This window comes from Limulus polyphemus, unplaced genomic scaffold (genome assembly GCF_000517525.1).
Source record: "Limulus polyphemus unplaced genomic scaffold, Limulus_polyphemus-2.1.2 Scaffold1281, whole genome shotgun sequence".
Lineage (NCBI taxonomy): Eukaryota > Metazoa > Arthropoda > Merostomata > Xiphosura > Limulidae > Limulus > Limulus polyphemus.
This window is the reverse complement of record NW_013666891.1, coordinates 208,097-227,788: the sequence shown is the minus strand read 5'-3', so window position 1 is coordinate 227,788 and position 19,692 is coordinate 208,097. Positions and strand designations below refer to the sequence as shown.

The 19,692-nt window shown below is 36.1% G+C and overlaps 1 protein-coding gene across 1 annotated transcript in view; it reads right to left on the bottom strand.

The window, feature by feature from the left end:
• The window catches only part of LOC106462914 (leucine-rich repeat serine/threonine-protein kinase 1-like), a 257,033-nt gene that overhangs the window by 30,298 nt on the left and 207,043 nt on the right, over positions 1-19,692 (bottom strand). The window contains exons 17-18 of the mRNA XM_022390319.1: positions 19,115-19,209; positions 12,065-12,187 (exon numbers count right to left, since the gene is read on the bottom strand). Coding sequence (XP_022246027.1) covers positions 12,065-12,187; positions 19,115-19,209 — 218 coding nt within the window. The remainder of the gene's footprint in view (positions 1-12,064; positions 12,188-19,114; positions 19,210-19,692) is intronic.

Genomic DNA, 19,692 nt, shown 5'->3' with positions numbered 1-19,692 from the left:
ACTGGTCTGATTTTTTCTCACTTGCCCAGTCTTTTATTCCCCACTTAATTGCTCTTAATGATATCCGTCTCATGACACTTTCCACTTACTTGAAGGTGCTCTCTATCCTGGTACTGTATATAAGTACCTCATTCAGATAATATTATCACTTTTTCGAGACTGATCCAATCCGCCGTCTCTAACACCAGCTCGTATTGGACAGGAAGCACCGGAGAGTATGAGTGGATGCAAGTACTATCGGAAATACATTTTTGATTTAAGAAAATGGTAACTTCCAAGATATACTTATCTCCTCTCACACTACAGTTAGAATCCCACAATGAGAAGGTGGAGGGGCAGTTGAGGACATTATCCATACAGAATGCATCTACATAGATCGTGGGTGTGCCAATGGAATATTAGCACCCCAGTGGAGGAACTTAACTACATCCAGAACAGGTATGCTCTTCATCTGGAACCTACTTCATGCACTGTGGGTGGAATTTGACATGATTCATCATCACCAGTGGCCAGGTCCCAACCAGACAGCTAGGGTCCCACTGCTCGGGGTTGGAATTATAGACCCATGGTCCCTAAATCTCACATTGATGGCTAGAGTGATGTATTTTGAGCCACTGGAATAACAATGAGAAGGGAAGCTACACTGAAGTGGACAAATTCTCTCCTCGGCCTAAACAAGTGTGAAAGAACACACCCTAAACTCAGAATGACGGGATTCTGTATGCCATATTCAACCTCAGGAAACAGAACTCATCCGGTCTAGAATTATTAAAACTCATCCTGAACCCCCAACTGTGTAGGAAAGGTAAGTTCTACTTGTTCCCAGAATTATGGGAAGGACGTGGAATAAACTATTCTCAACAAATTATCCTGGATGGAACCACTCTACAATCGGAATTATGAGGAGACAATGGACCCTCTTCCATGAACAATGTACTGAACCAATATTGATTAAAAAGAAGGGCCATGCTCAACCCAACTGGATAGTTGAATATAAAATCTGAACCAGTACTACGAGTAGGCTCTCTAATGACACCTGGGAAAAAAAACATCCAGGGTCACAGATAGGAGGCCCCCCAAGAGTGGAGGAAAGCCACTCAAACAATCTGGAAGAATAACCTCTGTTTACCACCCCAGTGACTGAAAACTGGGTAGAATACAGGAAGGTAATTCATATTGGGCAGTTCTGAGGAACAATACTCTGGAAACAGTGCAATTGGTGAATCAAGTTCTCTAAATTTTTAAAACCTAACCAAACCCAATTTATGCAATTCAATTATCTGTAGGATGGGTAGGATCACTTATGCTTTACTAACGATAGTCCATGAGTGGCAGTCCAGAATACTGCATTAATATCACTAGTTTTGCCTCTAGGTGGTCTTATGGAACACCTTATTTCTACAGAGCCTGTTGGAACCAAGTTAAAGTATATTGTGTTAGTGGATGCTAGTGTGGATTTGGTTTGATAAAAGCACAGCTGATTGGGCAACTCTTGCCAGAGAATGGGATCCTGTGAAAAAGAGGTAAGGGACCCTGGAAATGAAAGAGGAGAATAGATTAATAATGAAAATACTCACCCCTCTTTATAATATAGTAAATGTGATTAATATAGCTACAGGGGATAGCTGAACACCCTCAGAGGACGATACTGCCAGATCATTCAAATAATGTCAGATAAAAGTATTGGGGGAGTTCCCAACACCAGCCCGCACAATGTTCTCTAGTGGGCAATTCAACTGGGCCACTAAGGACATAGAAATGTAATGAATCTAACAAGTCGTGACTTGCAGAACTCTCCTCACTTCCAAAGATAGCCCAGAATAAGCAATATTGATCACTTTTTATACCCACCTCGTCAAGATAACTGAGGATAAATCCTGGAAAACTGAATCGACACAATTAATAAAAAGCCATTGTCTAGCTCCTCTAAAAGCTTTAGTGCAGGCAACCTAACACCTAAAGGTCCTCACTGGATATAACAAACGATCAGGATCTGATCGGTCACACAGGTGAGAAATAGTGGTCAAATGAATCAGTGAATATGATTTATCCCCTTCTCTAGCTGCCAATATCTTACGTAAGAAGGTTCTGTCAGGGTATAGAAGGATGCAAGTAGAATGATAAAGCATCCTGTGCATGTGCAGCATAAACAATTCTGACTGGAAATGTCCACAGGTCATGGTATATGAGGCTAAGGGCTCAATTGGTGTCGAGAAAGAGCATGAAACACCACCTTTATATCCCAATTAGGTAACTGAAATGTTGTCTGGGATGAAGGACTTGAGGAGATCGGAGAGCACTAAGGACTCAAATAATTTCCAGTATGTAAAGGTAGCAGAGAAGGTCACCTTATATAGGGCAATTGTGGAAAATGCAAAGCCACTGGCAAGAGCCAGATAAAAACCATGCTTTGGTTGGCACATCTGGACAAAGTAGGTTCAACCTCTTCTCAATACTCCATTGTCGATATGTGTGTCATTTCCATTTATAAATGTCCATCGTGGGATGATGCAGAGACTGAGACAGGCACATGGCAACATTAGAAGTTAAATCCCAATGCAGTGTGAAGGTCCACATAATCTCCATACATAAAGCTTGAGCACCAGGATGGATGGGTGTAAGATGTTGGAAGAGGAAGTGGAAAAGGTGGGCATTCCTGAACATACAGCAGAAGTCGAAACCAGGATTGAACTAGCCAATCCAGTGCTATCAACAGAACATGACAATAGGTTGAACGATTCATTGCTAGGACTCTGGGTAACAGACTAATCAGTGGGTAGGCATATAGGTGCTATCCAGTCCAGTTCTGATTGAATACATCTATTGCCAATGCCGAGAGTGATGTAAAAGAAACCAAAATGCTGGTAGTTGAGTGTTCCAATGAGTGACAAATGCATTGATCATTGATGTCCCAAACTGAGAGCGAATTCAAAAGAAAACCTTTTGATAAGCATCCATTCTGTCGGTAGAATCTGGTTGGGTTGAGACAACTGATTCGCCAGCAAATTCGTCAGCCCCAGTACATGGCAAGCTAGTAAGATGATGGGAGTGGGCCCAATACAGAAGATACAAGATTGGAAAACAGAGACCTGGACTGAGTGTCTCCTTGACAGGAAATGTAAGACACTACCATAGAATTGTCGGAGTAAAGTATGACAACTTTGCTCCTCAATAATTCCAAACCTTGAGACATTGCCCTATGAACAGCAAGAAATTCTAAAACCTTGATGTGGAGAAACACCTCTTTGTCCATCCATAGGCCCTGGAATTCCTGTGAAAAGACTGATCTCTGGATGAGGTGGTGGAAGAGGAACATCAATCATAGTACTGTTCCAATCTAACCACCACAAGAGATTGAAGATGTTGATCCTGAATATAGTGACTGGGAAATTCAGAGGATCACAGTTCTTTAACCAATGGTCACATAGAGACAGCTGAAGGGATCTCACATGCACTCATCCCAAAAGAATGAGGGACTCGAGTGATGCCCACAAGAGAAAGAACCATCCTAGCAGGGGAAGAAGAAGACGTAAGAGTTGGACTGCCCGTTCCATAGCATGGAGCCAGATGAGAGTCGACTGAGCCTGACTGAGATATGTATAGAAAAAAAGACACCCAGATGGATGATAAATTGCATTGGAGTGAGAAGAGATGTCTTGGCTCTGATAAGTAATCCTGCCTTGGTTACCACAGAAAGCAGTATCTTAGTGTGATGTTCTGTCAGTTGATGAGATGGTGCTAGCAGTAGCCAGATGTCCATGTAATGGTGTATGCACAGGCCCAGGGAATGGAGGTGATGAGAATAGGTTCATATGATCCCAAAACACATAGGGAGCCAATGCTAGTCTGAAGGGCAGAGCCCTGAACTGCAGCTCCAGACTCTTGTGCAGAAAATGCAGATAGTGGTGGGATGACTATACTGTGGGAACGTGCAGATAAGCATCAGCAACGAACTTGGTCATCAACAGTTCTGGCAAAAAATACCAAAGCAGAGTGAGGAATGACTCCATCATGAACTTTGAAGGATCTAAGAAATGATTTAGATTAAAAAGATCGATGACCAGATACCAACCTCCTGTCTCCTTGGGAACAGCAAACAGACAGGAATGAAACCAAGGAAGAACTGGAACAACTCTCTCTCCACTGCCCCCTTGACCAACAAATCTATGACAGCAGTGGAACAAAGTTCCAAAATCCAAGGATCTGCAGGAGATGGAAATACTACAGGTTGGGGGGGATAATGGTGGTGGAGATGGGAACTGAATGACTAATCCTGATTTAAGGACCTGTAGCACCCAAAAATTCTTGGAACTGAGCACCCACAGACCCAAAAGGCATATGGTAGTCACTACAGCTGCAGGCAGCATTTCGACTGAGTGGATGAACCTCACTGTTATGGGCAGAATCTATTCTGGATACCAATGGACCAAGAGGATGATTTTAGGGGTGAGGACACTTGAATAGGGGTGGAACTATGACCCCCTGTAGGAGCCAAGAAGCCAAAGACGACAGGGATGAATGCAGATGGGCAACATCAACCCTTTAATCCAAAGATCATGGAATGATTCCAAAAATCAATGGTCTCACATAACTCATGGTGGGTGGCAGTAGCTAGATGAACACCCTCCAACAAATCATCTCTATTCAACTAATCCTAACAACATTCCATCAAAGAGACTAGGGAAAGTGCAAAAACTGACAATCGAACCTAGGTGGATGCTAACAATGATCCCAACTTGTCCTCACATGGATGTAGCAATCACTGATAGGCTTCCAAAAAAAAGGTGTAGGAATGATAAAAATCTCAGCATCATTGCCAGGAGACAAATCATAGAAAATTGTGATCTATTTAGGTTGACCACAGACTTCTTCTGGAACCCCAAATTACCAGGAGTGGGTCTTCTCTTGCAGAGTCTAAATATGCTTTCACCTGGCACTGTTAAATTAAATCATGTTGTTCTGGCAAACGTAACAGGCATAGGTGTCCCTTCACGTAACTGAGCAGAAAACCTTCCTGCATGAACTGCAATATCAGAGGATGGAAGGAGAACTAAGTATTCACTCTCAGACCTTTCCATCCTAAAGGCAGGTCCAGTCTCAAAAGCAACCACAGAAAAACCCAAAACATCACATACAAGAGGTACCAGCTGCAGAAAAAGAACCAGAGGCAGCTGATCCAAATTGGCCTCAAAGAAGCTGAAAGAGTAAAGAAAGGTGCTGCAAAAAGTGAATCGAAATTCTCTCCAGAATGTCCAGGACTGCCTGCAAGTGCAGCCTCAAAGTCCACTGAAAAAATACCATTGGACTGAATACTTGTCTTCATCTCAATACAGATAGTCATGGACAGCCTCAACCGAGAGCGACTCTCCCCTGATTCATGAGCAATGCTAGACATCAGAGGTGGAATAGGAGAGAACTGATTTGCCTCTGGGAATTCATGCAGTAAATCGGCATGCCAAAAGAATTTATTTTAAAAGAAAATCAAATAGGTAACATGAAGAATGCTCAAAGTATCTCCAACAGTCATATTACAGAGAAACCTGTTAGTGAATGCTTTGTCAAAGAAATGGGACAATATCATCTGAAGGAGGTGCTTAAAATACAGTACCAAGATAGAGGGCACATTGATGTTGATGAAGAGTATCACAAGACAGAGATTGCTAGGGGCATTTAAGTGGGGAATAAATAATTGGAGCAAGTGAGAAAAAATCAGACCAATGCTTAGATGGGCAAAGGAAAAGAAACCTTAGCAGTCAAGTAATAGCTGTAGTGTAAGATGAGGAAAGTATGTTTTGGTATTAGCATTTCTGATTACTACTGTTCTTGTTTACTATAAATAAGTATAAAAGTATACAAATATTTCATTATAAAAGTACTTGAAATATTGCCATTATGACTTATTGTTATTATTTTTGATTAATTCAAGTTTGTTCAGCTTAATCAATAAGTGTCACTACTCCTGAAAATAATAAACGAATTGAAATTAGTGTTTTCACTTATTTCTTATTTTGAACCTTTCAAATATTGCAAAAATGATTCCTCATTATTATAACCTTTTTGATTTATTCAAGTTTCTCCAGCTACGAGCCAGCATGCCCTGGTAATTAGGGAGTGGTCTAGTGATATGAGGGTCTCATGTTTGATTGTCAATGCCACTAAACATGCTCGCCATTACAGTGGCACGGGTGATATATTTGGTTATTTGTTTTTGAGTTATGGTAAAGCTGCTGTTACCGTCACAAATTTTGAAGTGCTGACCAGAGTGAAGGCAACTAGCCTGCAGCAACCTCTGCCAACTTCTGGGCTACTTTAGTGCTAAATAAAGTGTAATTGTACTGGTTTTTACATTCTGTTATTTTTCTAATTTATTGTTGCATAACCTATACTTTAATGTTGAGCAAACTTTAAAATTACTGTCTTTACATTGTGTTACTTTATAATTTTCATTTTTCTTAAGTTTTAAAAAATATATAAACTTTGTGTACATTATGTACATGTTATGTTTGTAACACCACTCCTCTTACTTTCCTGAATTTTTATCCAGGTGGAAGTTATGCCATGCACTGATATGGTTTGAACCTAAAATGCTCTGATCATGGAACAAATATTTGTGAAGTAGTACTCTTTATCTAAAGAGTAATGCCAGCCTTTTAACCATGTGGTAAATTAGAATTGTAAATGTAGTAATCAAATTTCAATAAACAATAACAAAATCAATAATATATTAAAATCTGCAAGGATCAATCTTTTTTACTAAAGTAACAAAAGATGTCATATACATTTTTTTCCATGTACTTTATACTATATAGAATAATGTTATTAAAATATATTTCATGACTAATTATGTATAAAAATGCTGCATTACAATAATCTTCATGAAGCCTGTGAAAAAAAAAGCCTTTGCAATAGCTTGACTGACCTTCAAAAATTTTTGAGAGAATGTAATTGTATGTTTAAGCAATTGGCAACATATTTATCCAATATATGTTATAACTAGGCAATTAGGAGTATTTGATAACTGATAAGCTCATTAATCAATTAGAGGGCCACTTAGTAGAGTGCATACCTCTGCCACACAACATTGGTCACAATCGTCTCTCAAAAAATACAAAAATGTGTCTGTCCATATGTCCATTGCTATCAATAGACATAGACCATTTTTGGAAGGACAATGAGGAAAATATTCTACATATGTCCACCAAATTTCATCAAAATCTGATCATTTTTGGATGAGTTATAGAGCAAAAATAGTGTGAAAAATTGGTCCCCATATTAACAGATTGGGTTTTTATGACCTTAACCTTTGACACTTCAAAAACTAATCATTTCTAAGTTGGGTTATATTCAAAGAATATACCAACTTTTGTCCAAATCCACACACAAAGAAGTATAAACATAACTTCCATCTACCTTTGGTGGTAGAAGTAATAACATTTCATTGATCCATTAGTAAATACCTCCTACAATCTTTCCTCTTTACAAGCAAAAACAAAAAAAAAGGGGGGAGAGTGAGGCTACATTAAAAATATTTTTGACCAATTATATCAATTATTATTAACCATGATATTAATTTTCCTGTTTTCAGTCAAATCATTTTTCTTTTTAAGTAGTTTTAAATTACCCTTTGTTTTGCATGACAGATCTCTTCTGAAGGTTGCCATTTGCACATCTTGCAAAAGAATGTATATATTTTTTTTGTCTTAAAAATATTTTGCCACAATTTTTTTAAGATAAACTGGACATTTCTGCTTTGAAAATGTTGACCAACTATCACTATATGGTTGCCATTAAGTTTTGATTTTAAAATATTTAGTAATTCCACACTAATCTTTTGTAAATCAAATAAACTGATAATACAATAATGAGAACGTGTCTTAGTATCATCAATAATAATGGTAATAATGTTTATATTTGAAACATATCATGAGTGCAATTACAAATGATTAAGTGTTATCATTCAATATATTTATGTACATTGTCTGAATACAATAAATATAAAAATAATATTCATTAAAGATTTGAGACACCAGAAGTTTCTATAGTTGCTTCACATACTAAACAGTAAACTTTACTTAACATATCTAGTTCAATAACAATTTTATGTAATTTGGTAAACATAAAAGAAACAAAAATTCATATTTACAAACATTATATCCCATTAAAACTATAGCATATCTATTATACAGTAAAAAAAAAGTAATTTTAAAAAATGAACCAAACTTCAAGAACCTACCTTTATTAAGCATTAAGCAAATTCCAGTCATGCGACATCTTGCTTTATACTGTATATATATATATATATATATTATTTTTTTTTTTTCCTTTGTCTCGGTAAACTACTTGTACCTGATAATGGCAAAACTGTCTCCAAACATTTGTCTTCAAAGCTATGTTTCATTGGTAAATGATCAAACCACCTGATATGACACCTTTCAACAATGGCCTGTATAAAAACTAATGAAAATTCTTGAAAATAAAAAAAATAGATAATATGCTCTCAAAAGGATATAGGTTTCTAAAAAGTTATTCTTTGGAATAGGCAAAAACATTTTTAAAAAATCAACAAGTGAGTTTTGTTTACAGGTGAAACTCTTTGCAGCTGTGCAAAACTGAAAACAAGAACTTTTTTCATGAATTACACTAAGTGTCAGAAAATGACAAAATGTCAACTCTAAAATATTTCTCAGTTACATTTATTGAAGAATAGTTGAAATTAACATATGAAATAGACTTTACAATTTATGTCTGAATAAGTTTTAGCAGGTGGCAAAAAAATATTAAAATATATTGCACAAAACACAACTGAATTGTTTAATAACTGGAAAAAATTAAAAGATTTGTTCACTTCTCAGTCACCTGTTGCAAAAATACTGTGTACACTTTTCCAAGTTTGTCATTTCAGGTAAGTGTGAACTGTTTTACATGTTTACAATAATGTTGGGAAATGAATAATCATAATTTATTATATCTATTAGACTTATCCAAAATAAAAACCAAGTATTTTTTGATATTTTTCAAGTAGCTTAAAAATTAGAATAACATCAATTTATTTTGTAAAATAAAGCTTCTGACAGAATTTATCTTACAAAGTTTCAAAACTGTTAGGGAATGAATAACAATAACAATTCAGATAATATAGTATTATTGTGTAAACAACTAATTATTATGTTTAATTTCTCCACACAAGCTGCAATAATATTTAATATTCCCGATAGTATGATACCAGTTAACTGTTTAAAAGCTAGCTGTGTAACAGTGTAACCAAATTTTCAGGATTTTCTACATGAAAGAAGAGACTTCTACAACAATAATATAGTATTTTGAATTATTCAATTGACCACATAGTCCTAAAGTAACCTCAGCAAGTTAAATAAAGTTCAAATAATGTTAATATATTCTATAAATGATTAGCTCAGTCAGGTTATAATCCAACTATTTCAAAGCTTTTATCTATATTACTAGTAATGTGATTGATTTAAAAATGAAAACAGTTAAGAAGAAACATTTAAAATTTTTAAATTAAAATTAAATAGTTTATATATTTTTTTTCATGTTTGAAAAAATGATAGCAATGGCAAACAAGAAAGTTGTTTTAAAAATTATTTTAAGATGTTGTTACTTATACAGTAATACCACTTTCATTTTCACTTATTTTTGACATCAATAATAAGAAATACATATTTTCACTAGAATTCTAACTTCTAAACAGTATTTACTTTGACTAAAACAAATCTCTACAGTTTAGACCTACTGATAATGTGTCTGGAAAAAAGCCAAAGCACAAAAATTTTCCATGGTAATATTTAATCAACATTCATATTATTGTATTATCTTAGAAATAGTCTGTTACTGGCTGAGGCCTTAACTGGAATGCTGTACAATCCAGCTGTGTTTATTTCAAAACAGCTCTTACATTAATCAAATCAAATAAAAATTAATGTATAATGTTTCTTTTTGATACTAGATGGAAGTTTAGCAATGTCTGGATGTTTATTTTACAGTTTATGACAAAACGAAGGCATTCAGAACCCCTACATCTCATCTACTTATACAACATCATATAACACAGTTATTACTTTCTTAAAAACATGGGTGGAAGAATTGGCATACTGGGCACCTTCACTAAATCTATGCCTGTTTGTACAAAATTAAAGAGTGCAGTTATCAATTCCTGAAAAAAATAGATGGCATCTGGACTCCTTAATCCCCTCCCCTAGATTCATGACTGTTTATCTTAAATCAAAGAACAGAGTTATTAATTTCCAAAAAACATATCATGGGTCTGGACCTCCTAGACCTCCTCTAAACACATGCTTGCTTCTGAACTATTAAACTGTCCACGTAAACTTAATTTCACAGTATCTACTGTGCTGAGTTGATTGCATGGTATTTCACATAATGCTGATAAAATATAGATATATTACAATAACTCAAAATCTAGAGGAGATGAACAAATTCTGACTACATTTTTGAAATTAGCACCATCATATTACCCCAAATCACTTGAGTTTTCTCCAGTAACAAATATTCTGTTGTCCAGTGTTAATAACCAATGTCAGGAAGTAATGTTTATTTTATCTATAAAAAATTTAGCAGTTTTATTATAGAAGTGTTATGGAAAGTTGTAGAGAGAAACTCTTATAATGCTATTACTCATATTCTAAGCTTGTTCAGGTTATGTACCATGATACAAGTATGATACATTTTCATTTACAACAGTTTGTTAAAAAAAATAATTCAATCATAAACTATTTTCTCTGGTTTTTCATATTTTTATACCATAACTTTCACCAATGAATTTTTTTATTTCGCTACTTTACACATTTTATTCAACACAAATAGTTAAGTATATCTTATAGGTTAATTCTAGCTTGGTTTCAAACTTTCACTCATAAATATTTTAGAATTGATAGTTTATTATATTCTAAAACTTTCTTCCTGTAATTCAGAAAGAAAATTAAAACTGCTTTTAAATTTTCACTTCTGTCTGCAAACAATGCACTTTTTCATTTTATTTTTCTGCCCATCCAAAAGCTTTACTTTGCATATAAACTATCACTCCATGCAAATATATTATCAATTTTTTCATTTCCAAGCATTTCCCTTGGTTGCCTTTTTTTATGGTATCACATCAGGTGGTTTCATCATTTACCAATGAAACACAGCTTTGAAAAGGCTATAAAAAAGTTTAAATATGATTGAACAGAGCAAGAATTGATATTTTCACATCATAGTGGAGTATATAAAGTGGTGTGAGTAGTACTTTATGATTTGTTAGAAAGTTTCTAGTTGAAACTCCTGTAGCATTGTAGATCTGGTTTTTCTTATAGTTTCTTTAAAATGTTTTTCATTTGTGAAAGTGTTTGTTATTTAAACTGAATGTTTGACAGCTACAGACATTTTCTTTGATAAGAAGAATCATAAAAGCTTAATTACATTTAATGAGTATAAGAAGTGATGGCAAAACATTATAATGACTCAAACTTTAATTACTGAATATTATTTTTGTTTATCTATTCAAATAATGTAAATAACTACAATAAATTGGTTACTTAATCTAATTGAAATTGTGAAATGTTTTAAATAAAAATATTATTACCATTATCAATGAAAGTAAGACATGTTTTCATTATTTGATTTACACAAGATCAAGGGGGGATTATAGCACATTTTAAAAACAAAGTGATGCCCCTGTAGTTGTCTCAACATTAATAATTCACCAGATAGGACATGTTCAGTTGTATCTAGTTGTTGCCAAAATATGCATTTTCCAAAAAATGAGCCAGTGACAACTGGTATATGTAAATCATATTAAGTGAAGGGTAGCTTAAAAATGACTTTAAAGGAAAACAAAATTAGCTGAAAATAGGAAGATTAATTTCATGAGAGAATAACTGATTAGTTGAATGTAACTGATTTATAAGCTCAACAGTGAATCAAGTGGCAAATTTCACTAACCACCCAGCTTTATGCAATATTCAAGTAAATTTCATTACAGGTCAATTTTTATAAATCTACTATAATATTATCACATGCATAGATAACACTGCAATAAATATCTCACCATTTCGTGCAAATGGATTTATTTCTCGAATTGTAACAACATGAGCTAGCATATCACACAACCACTGAGGATCAAGGAAGTAGAGGTCTTTTAAAGTTGCATCTTCATAATGTAAAAGAACACCTAAAGAAGACACTATGTGTATCAGTTAAAATGAAGTACTATTAGTTTAAGAGTTGGAGTAGAATTATTCAAGACTTTAAGCTAAGAGATAAATACCAATGTAATTCATTGGCTGTAAAAATTCATAAAAGTAAAATTCAACAAGTAACATTAATCTTTTGACAAAACAAAATTAAAAAAAAAAACACTTATGTAAAATAAATGAAAATAGTGTAAAATAGAACTCAACAAACAGTAAAAAGTTGAATTTTTATACAATTTATTAACTTTCATTTTTTGTTCAAGAAAACTTTAATTATTCATTGAGGCCACACCAACTCAGTTTAAGACAGTTAAGTAGGTAAGCCCTTTTTTCTTGGTTTTAAGAACTATCCATAGTTTCTTTCAGGATAACATGGACAGAATTAAGACAGAAAGAAAGAAAGACTGAATGCAGTTAAACACTTACAAATTTTAATGCATACCTGTTCAATCCATTTAAACCATATATTAAACAATATTTCTAGAAATATCAAAGCAAGTGCAATTAGCTTTCAATAAGATCTAGTCACAACATACTTTGTCAAACAGCAAAAGTACCTATATGTTCAACCAGATATTCATTTTAGTGTTGATTATTTAACACAGATGGGGGTCAAAGTGTGCATGCCATGAACATCTACACAGTGCTTTTCAACATGATATTATATATTTGACATCAGAGTTATAAAGAATTCATTTTTACCCTACATTTTTGATTTAGTGATAGTTCATAGCCGAGAAGATAAAATACCAGCTACAGTATACAGGAACACTGAAAGTTAAAATTTTCTCAAATTGAAAATGTATTTCCAATAATATGTACCTCACTCACACTACAGCTATTACTCGATTGCTAGGGTTCACTTCCTTTGCTCATCTAAGCATTGGTCTGATTTTTTCTCACTTGCCCAGTCTTTATTCCCCACTTAACTGCTCTTGACGATATCCGTCTCATGACACTTTCCACTTACATCAATGCCTCCTCTATTCTAGTACTGTACATAAGCACCTCATTCAGATAATATTATCACTTTTTTGAGACTGACCCAATCCGCAGACTCTAACACCAGTTCGTAGTGAGGAGAAAGGGCCGGAAAGTGCGAGTGGATGCAAGCACTATTGGAAATACCATTTTGATTTAAGAAAATGGTAAATTCGAAAATATACTTACCTCCTCTCATCCTACAGTTAGAATCCCACAATGAGAAGGTGGAGGGGCAGTTGAGAGCATTATCCATACAAAATGCATCTGCATAGATGGTGGGCATGCCAATAGAATATAGCACTCTAGTTGAGGAATTGCACTACATCCAGAACAGGTATGCTCTTCATCTGGAACCTACTTCATGCACTGCGGGTCAAAGTTGACACGATCCATCATCACCAGTGGCCAGGTCCCAACTAGGTAGCTGAGGTCCCACTGCTTGAGGTTGAAATTATAGGGCCAGGGTCCCTAAATGTTATATTGGTGGCTAGGGCATTGGATTGCAATATATATACACTTGTAAGTGGATCCCAACCTGTAGCTATTGAATGATGCATTCCAAGCCACAAGAATCATGACGAGAAGGTAAGCAACACCGAAGTGGACAGGCCCTCTCCTCAACCTGAAAAAGTCTGAAAGACAACACCCCAAACTCAGAATGATGGGATCCTGTATACCACACTCAATCTCAGGAAACAGAACTCATCCGGTCCAGAATTATGAACACTCATCCTCAATCTTCAATTGTGTAGGAAAGGTAAATTCCACTTGTTCCCAGAATTATGGAGAGGATGTGGAACAAACATCAAGGATCCAGGATGGGACTACTCTGCATTAAGAATTACAAGGAGACAATTGACCCTCTTCCATGAACAATGAACTGAACCAATATTGACCAAAAAGAAGAGCCATGTTCAACATAAACAGATAGCCGAATGTCAAATTTGAACTGGTATTACGAGTAGGCTTCCACGTAGATTAGGGGGAGAGATATGTACAGAGGAGCCCTGAGGAACAATGCTCTAGAAACAGTGCAATAAGTGAACCAAGTTCCTTAAATATTTAAAAGCAAGATGACCCCGTTTTATTCAATCCAATGATCAGCAGGGATGGGCAGGATCCCCTTATGCTTTACTCATTATAATCCACAAGTGGCAGTCCAACATACTACAGTAATACCACCCAGTCTGCCTCTAGTTGGTCTTATGAAACACCTCATTTCTACAGAGCTTGTTGCAACCAAGATAAAATATGTTTGCTAATGGTTCCTAGTGCAGAATAAGTTTGATAAAAGCCACCTACCTGGACAACACTCGCCACACAGTCGGATCCTGTGAGAAAGAGGTAAGAAACCCTGGAAAGTAGAGAAGAAACAATATTAGTAATGAAGATACTTACACCTTATAATCTAGTGGATGTGGTTAAAATAGCTGCAGGGGGTAGTCGAAAACCCCAAGAGGAAGATACTGCCAGATCATGCAAGTAATGTAAGATAAAAGTATTGGAGGAGGTCCACATACCAGTCTGCACAATATCCTCCAGCAGGCAATTCAACCAGGCTGCTAAGGACATAGAATTATAATGAATCTGATGAGACGTGACTCACAGAACTCTCCTCACTTCCAAACAGAGTCCAGAATAAGCAATATGAATCAACTTTCGTACCCACCTTGACAAAGTAAACTGGGGGTAAATCCCAGGAAAATGAAGGATCCCAATGAATAAAAATTCGTTGTCTAGCACCTCTAAAGGCATTAATGCAGGCCCTCACTGGACATAAGAAACAATCTGGATCCAACTGGTCATAAAGGTGAGAAATAGCAGTCAAGTGAATAAGGGAAAATGATTTATCTCCTTCACTAGCTGCCAGTGTCTGAGGTAAGAAGGACCTGTCTGGATATAGGAGGATGTAAGTAGAATAATAATGCATCCTGTGCATCTGCAGCTTAAACAACTCTGACTGGCGACATCCACAAGCAAGAAACAACAAAAAATAAACCTTATAGAAAAGGTCATACATGGAACACGAGGGTGAGGAACCAGAGACCAAAGTGCTGGTAGTTGAGTGTTCCAATAAGTGGCAAATGCATTGATCATTGATGTCCCAAACTGAGAGCAAATCCAATGGAAAACCTCTTAATGTAGCTTCCATTCTGTTTGGACAATCCAGTTGGGTCAAGACAATTGATCTGCCACCAAATTCATCACCCCTGGTACATGGCAAGCTAGTACGATGATACAATGGGAGTGGATCCCATAAAAGAGATTATAGTTTCAAAAACAAACAGCCTTGGACCAAGTGCTCTCTTAACAGGAAATGTAAGACACAACCGTAAAAAGTGAAGCATGACGAATTTACCTCTCAATAAGTCCAGGCCTTGAGACATTGCCCTTTGAACAGCAAAAAGTTCAAAAACATTGATATGGAGAGATACCTCTTTGTCTGTCCATAGGCCCTAGAATTCCTGAGTATTGAGATATGCATTCCATTTATGAAATGAGGCATCTGTGAAGAGATGGATCTCTGGATGAGGTGGTGGCAGAGGAATACCATTCATAGTATTGTTCTCATCCAACCACCACCCGAGATCAAAAATGTTGATACTGAATAAGAAGACTGGGGAATACAGATAATAACTGTTCATGAAAAGACCAATGAAGGGATCTCACATGCACTTGTCACAAAGGAATGATGGATTCCAGTGATGCCCACATCCCCAAAAAAGAAAAAACCATCCTAGCAGTGAAAGAAGGAGACGTAAGAGTTGGACTGCCTGTTCCATAGCATGGAGCCAGACGGGAGTCTGCCAAACCTGACTGAGATATGTGTTGAAAAAAAGACACCCAGATGGATGATAAATTGCAGTGTGAGAATTAGAGTGAGAAGAAATGTATTGGCTCTGATAAGAAATCCTGAATTGGTTGCCACAGAAAGCAGTATCTTAGTATGATGTTCTGCCAATTGATGAGATGGTGCTAGCAGTAGCCAAATGTCCATGTAATGGTGTGTGCACAGGCCCAGGGAATGGAGATGACAAGAAAAGATTCATATGATCTGGCCCAAAACACATAGGGAGCCGATGCTAGTAGAAAGGGCAGAGCCCAGAACTGCAGCTCCAGACCCTTTTGCACAAAATGCAAATAGTGGTGGGAAGACTCTGCTGTGGGAACATGTAGATAGATGATATTGAACTTGGTCATCCACATACATAGTAAAAAATGCCAATACAGAGTAAGGAATAACTCCATTGTGAACCTTGGAGGATTTTTAGGAACTGATTTAGAAGAGAAAGACTGAGGACTGGATACCAATCTCCCATCTTCTTGGGGACACTAAACTGACAGAAATAAAACCTGGAAGAACTTGGACGACTCCACTGCGTCCATGACCAACAAATCTCTGATAACCCTGGAACGAAGTTCCAAAATCTGTGGAAGGCAGAAACACTACAAACTTGGTGGATGATGGTGGTGAAAATGTGAATTGAATGATTAATCCTGATGCAAGGACCCATGGATCCATGATAAAATTTTTCTGCACGTCCAGAAATTCTCAGAGTCGAGCCCTCACAGAGCACAAAGTCATACATACGGTAATCACCTCCACCTCAGGAGCCATTCAGACCAAGTAAAAGAACCTTGTGGATGTAGACAGAATCTATTATGGGTACCAATAGACCAGGGGCTGATGTTGGAGGTCGGAACACTTGAATAGGGGTGAACCCCTGTAGGAGCTGAGGAAAGTCGAGAAGCCAAGGACAACAGGAATGAATATAGATGGGAAACATCAACCCTTGATTCCAAAGACTCTGGAATGCCTGCAAAAATCAAAGGTCAATGAAAGAAGGGCCCTCACATAACTCATGGAGGGTGGCAGCTGGTATTAGAATGCCTACCAACAATGTATCTCTACCCATCAAATCCTGACAACATACCAGCCAAAAGATTAGGGAAAGTGCAGAAACTGACAATTGAACCAAGGCAGTTGCTAACAATGGTCCCACCCCACATCAAATTGATGTGGTGATTGCTGTGAGGCTTCGGACAAAAGTTGGAGGAATGATGAATATCTGAGCACCATAGTTAGGGTCAGACAGTTCCTAGAAAATTGTGATTTATTCAGATTAACCAGGAGTGGGTCTATTCTTTGAGAGCCTAACTATATATCCACCTGGCAGTGGTAGGCTAAGCATGGTGTTCCAACTAATGTGGAAGATAAGGCATAACTGTCCCTTCATGTAACTGAGTAGTAAACCTCCCTGCATGAACTAAAATGTCAGGAGATAGAGTGAGAAATAAGTATTTGCCCTTAGACCTTTCTGCCATCAAGGAAGGTGCAGACTCAAAAGCAACCGAGGAAAGACTCAAAACATCACACACTCGACTTAACAACTGAAGAAAAGGAGCTGGAGGCAGCTGATTCCAATTTGGCCTCCTTAGAAGCCAACAGAAGAAAGGAAGGCACTAGAAAAAGTGTATCTAAATTGTCTCCAATACATCGAGGATCACTGTGCAGCCACAAAGCCCCTGGAGAAACACCAGTGGACCAAATATGTATCTTCATCTCACTAGGAATAAGTTCAGAGACAGCCTCAACTGCGCGTGACTCCTCCCTCCCAACTGTTGAGCGATGCTAGATATCAGAGGTGGGATAGGAGAGACCTGATTTGCCTCCAATGTTAGAAACAATAATCCGGGAATTCATGCCATTTATTGGCTTGTCAAATGGAATTTTGTTTTTAAACGAAAATAAACTAGCTAACACAAAGAATGCTCAAAATATCTCCAAAGGTCATAGTACAAAGAAACCCATTAGTGAATGCTTTGTTGAGAAAAAGGTTATAATATTATCTGAATGAGTTGCTTATATACAGTACCTGGATAAAGGGTGCATTGACATAGATGGAGAGTGTCATGAGACAGATATTGCCAAGGGCAATTAAGTGGGGAAAGACTGGAGCAAGTGAGAAAAAATTGGAACAATGCTTAAATGGGTAAAGGAAGGATTTTTTTTTGTTTGAAGTTAAGCACAAAGCTATACAATGGGCTATCTGTGCTCTGCCCACCACAGGTATTAAAACCCGGTTTTTAGCATTGTAAGTCCGCAGACATACTGCTGTGCCACTGGGGGCAATAAAGGAAAGAAACCCAAGCAGTCAAGTAATAGCTGTAATGTGAGAGGAGGTAAGTATGTTTTGGAAAAAAATGTATATATGCAGTTTGGAGGTTCTATAGGTTATAAAAATACAATTTGCAAACTGTATATATGGATAAAAGCATTTCTTATTCTTTACATGAACATCACCTTGCACTTCAACTTATCTATATAAGTACTGTAGACATGGAATCAAAACAGAGATTTGTAGCTTGAGAATTTAATGTAAACACTAATTCCAGCCTAGTTGTTTACTTTTTTTTTTAGATTCCCTAGTTGTAGGCTTGAAAATATAATCTTTGCATTTTGTTTCAACATATGTCTATTTTTTTTTATGGTCCCTATTCCCCTTTTAAATTAACAAATTTTAATTATATTGTTTATACTTATATCCTGTCTCTGTTAGTCAAAGAAATATAATGACTAGACAGTAAGCATCTTGGTGATACTGATCAGCAACAAGTTGAAACAATAAATTAAAACAGCATTTATGCATGTGCATACTATTAAAATAATTGCACAATAAATAATTTATTAAAACAAAGGGTTCAGTTTTAATAAATCATTTATTGCACAATTATTTTAATGTTATACTCCTTTTGATAGTATAAATTGAAATAAGTTTAGAAAATATTTATATGAATTAATTATTCAAATCACCTTATTCTTTAGCAAAAAAATATTTCTTAGTCAGGTTGGTTCTGCACAGGCAAACAAACTAGTTTTTATTTTGGTCTGAATTACTCTAAATGATTAAAGATTTTACCATTCTCGTGCAGAAAGGTTGTTGCTTGGTTCAGTTCAGCCATGTCTCTAAAGGCTATGTTAAATCTTTGCTGCATTTCATGCATCACCAGCATTCTGTGAAAATCCACAATTTCAAAAAATCATTATGACAAAAAAAAACATTTGTCAACTCAAAACCAAACTAACAAGAAGAGTGTAATATTTGTCTCTTTATGTTTTGAATATTACAGTTTAAAAGCTAAAAATCCACAATTTCAAAAAATCATTATGACAAAAAAAAACATTTGTCAACTCAAAACTAAACTAACAAGAAGAGTGTAATATTTGGTTCTTTATGTTTTGAATATTACAGCTTAAAAGCTAAAAATTCTTTTAACTAAGTCAATCATTACTAGGTGAGCAGTATATATATATATATATCAGATTAATCTTCAATAATTGGACATGTATATCAGGGCAACCACTGTTAGATGGCCAATACATATATGGAATGTGAATCATCATTACAGAGATGAAAGTGTCTCTTTCCTAAAAATCCTGAAAATAATCGAAGCCAAGTAAGGGAGGTCCGGCACCCAAAATCCTGCATTTTGATGC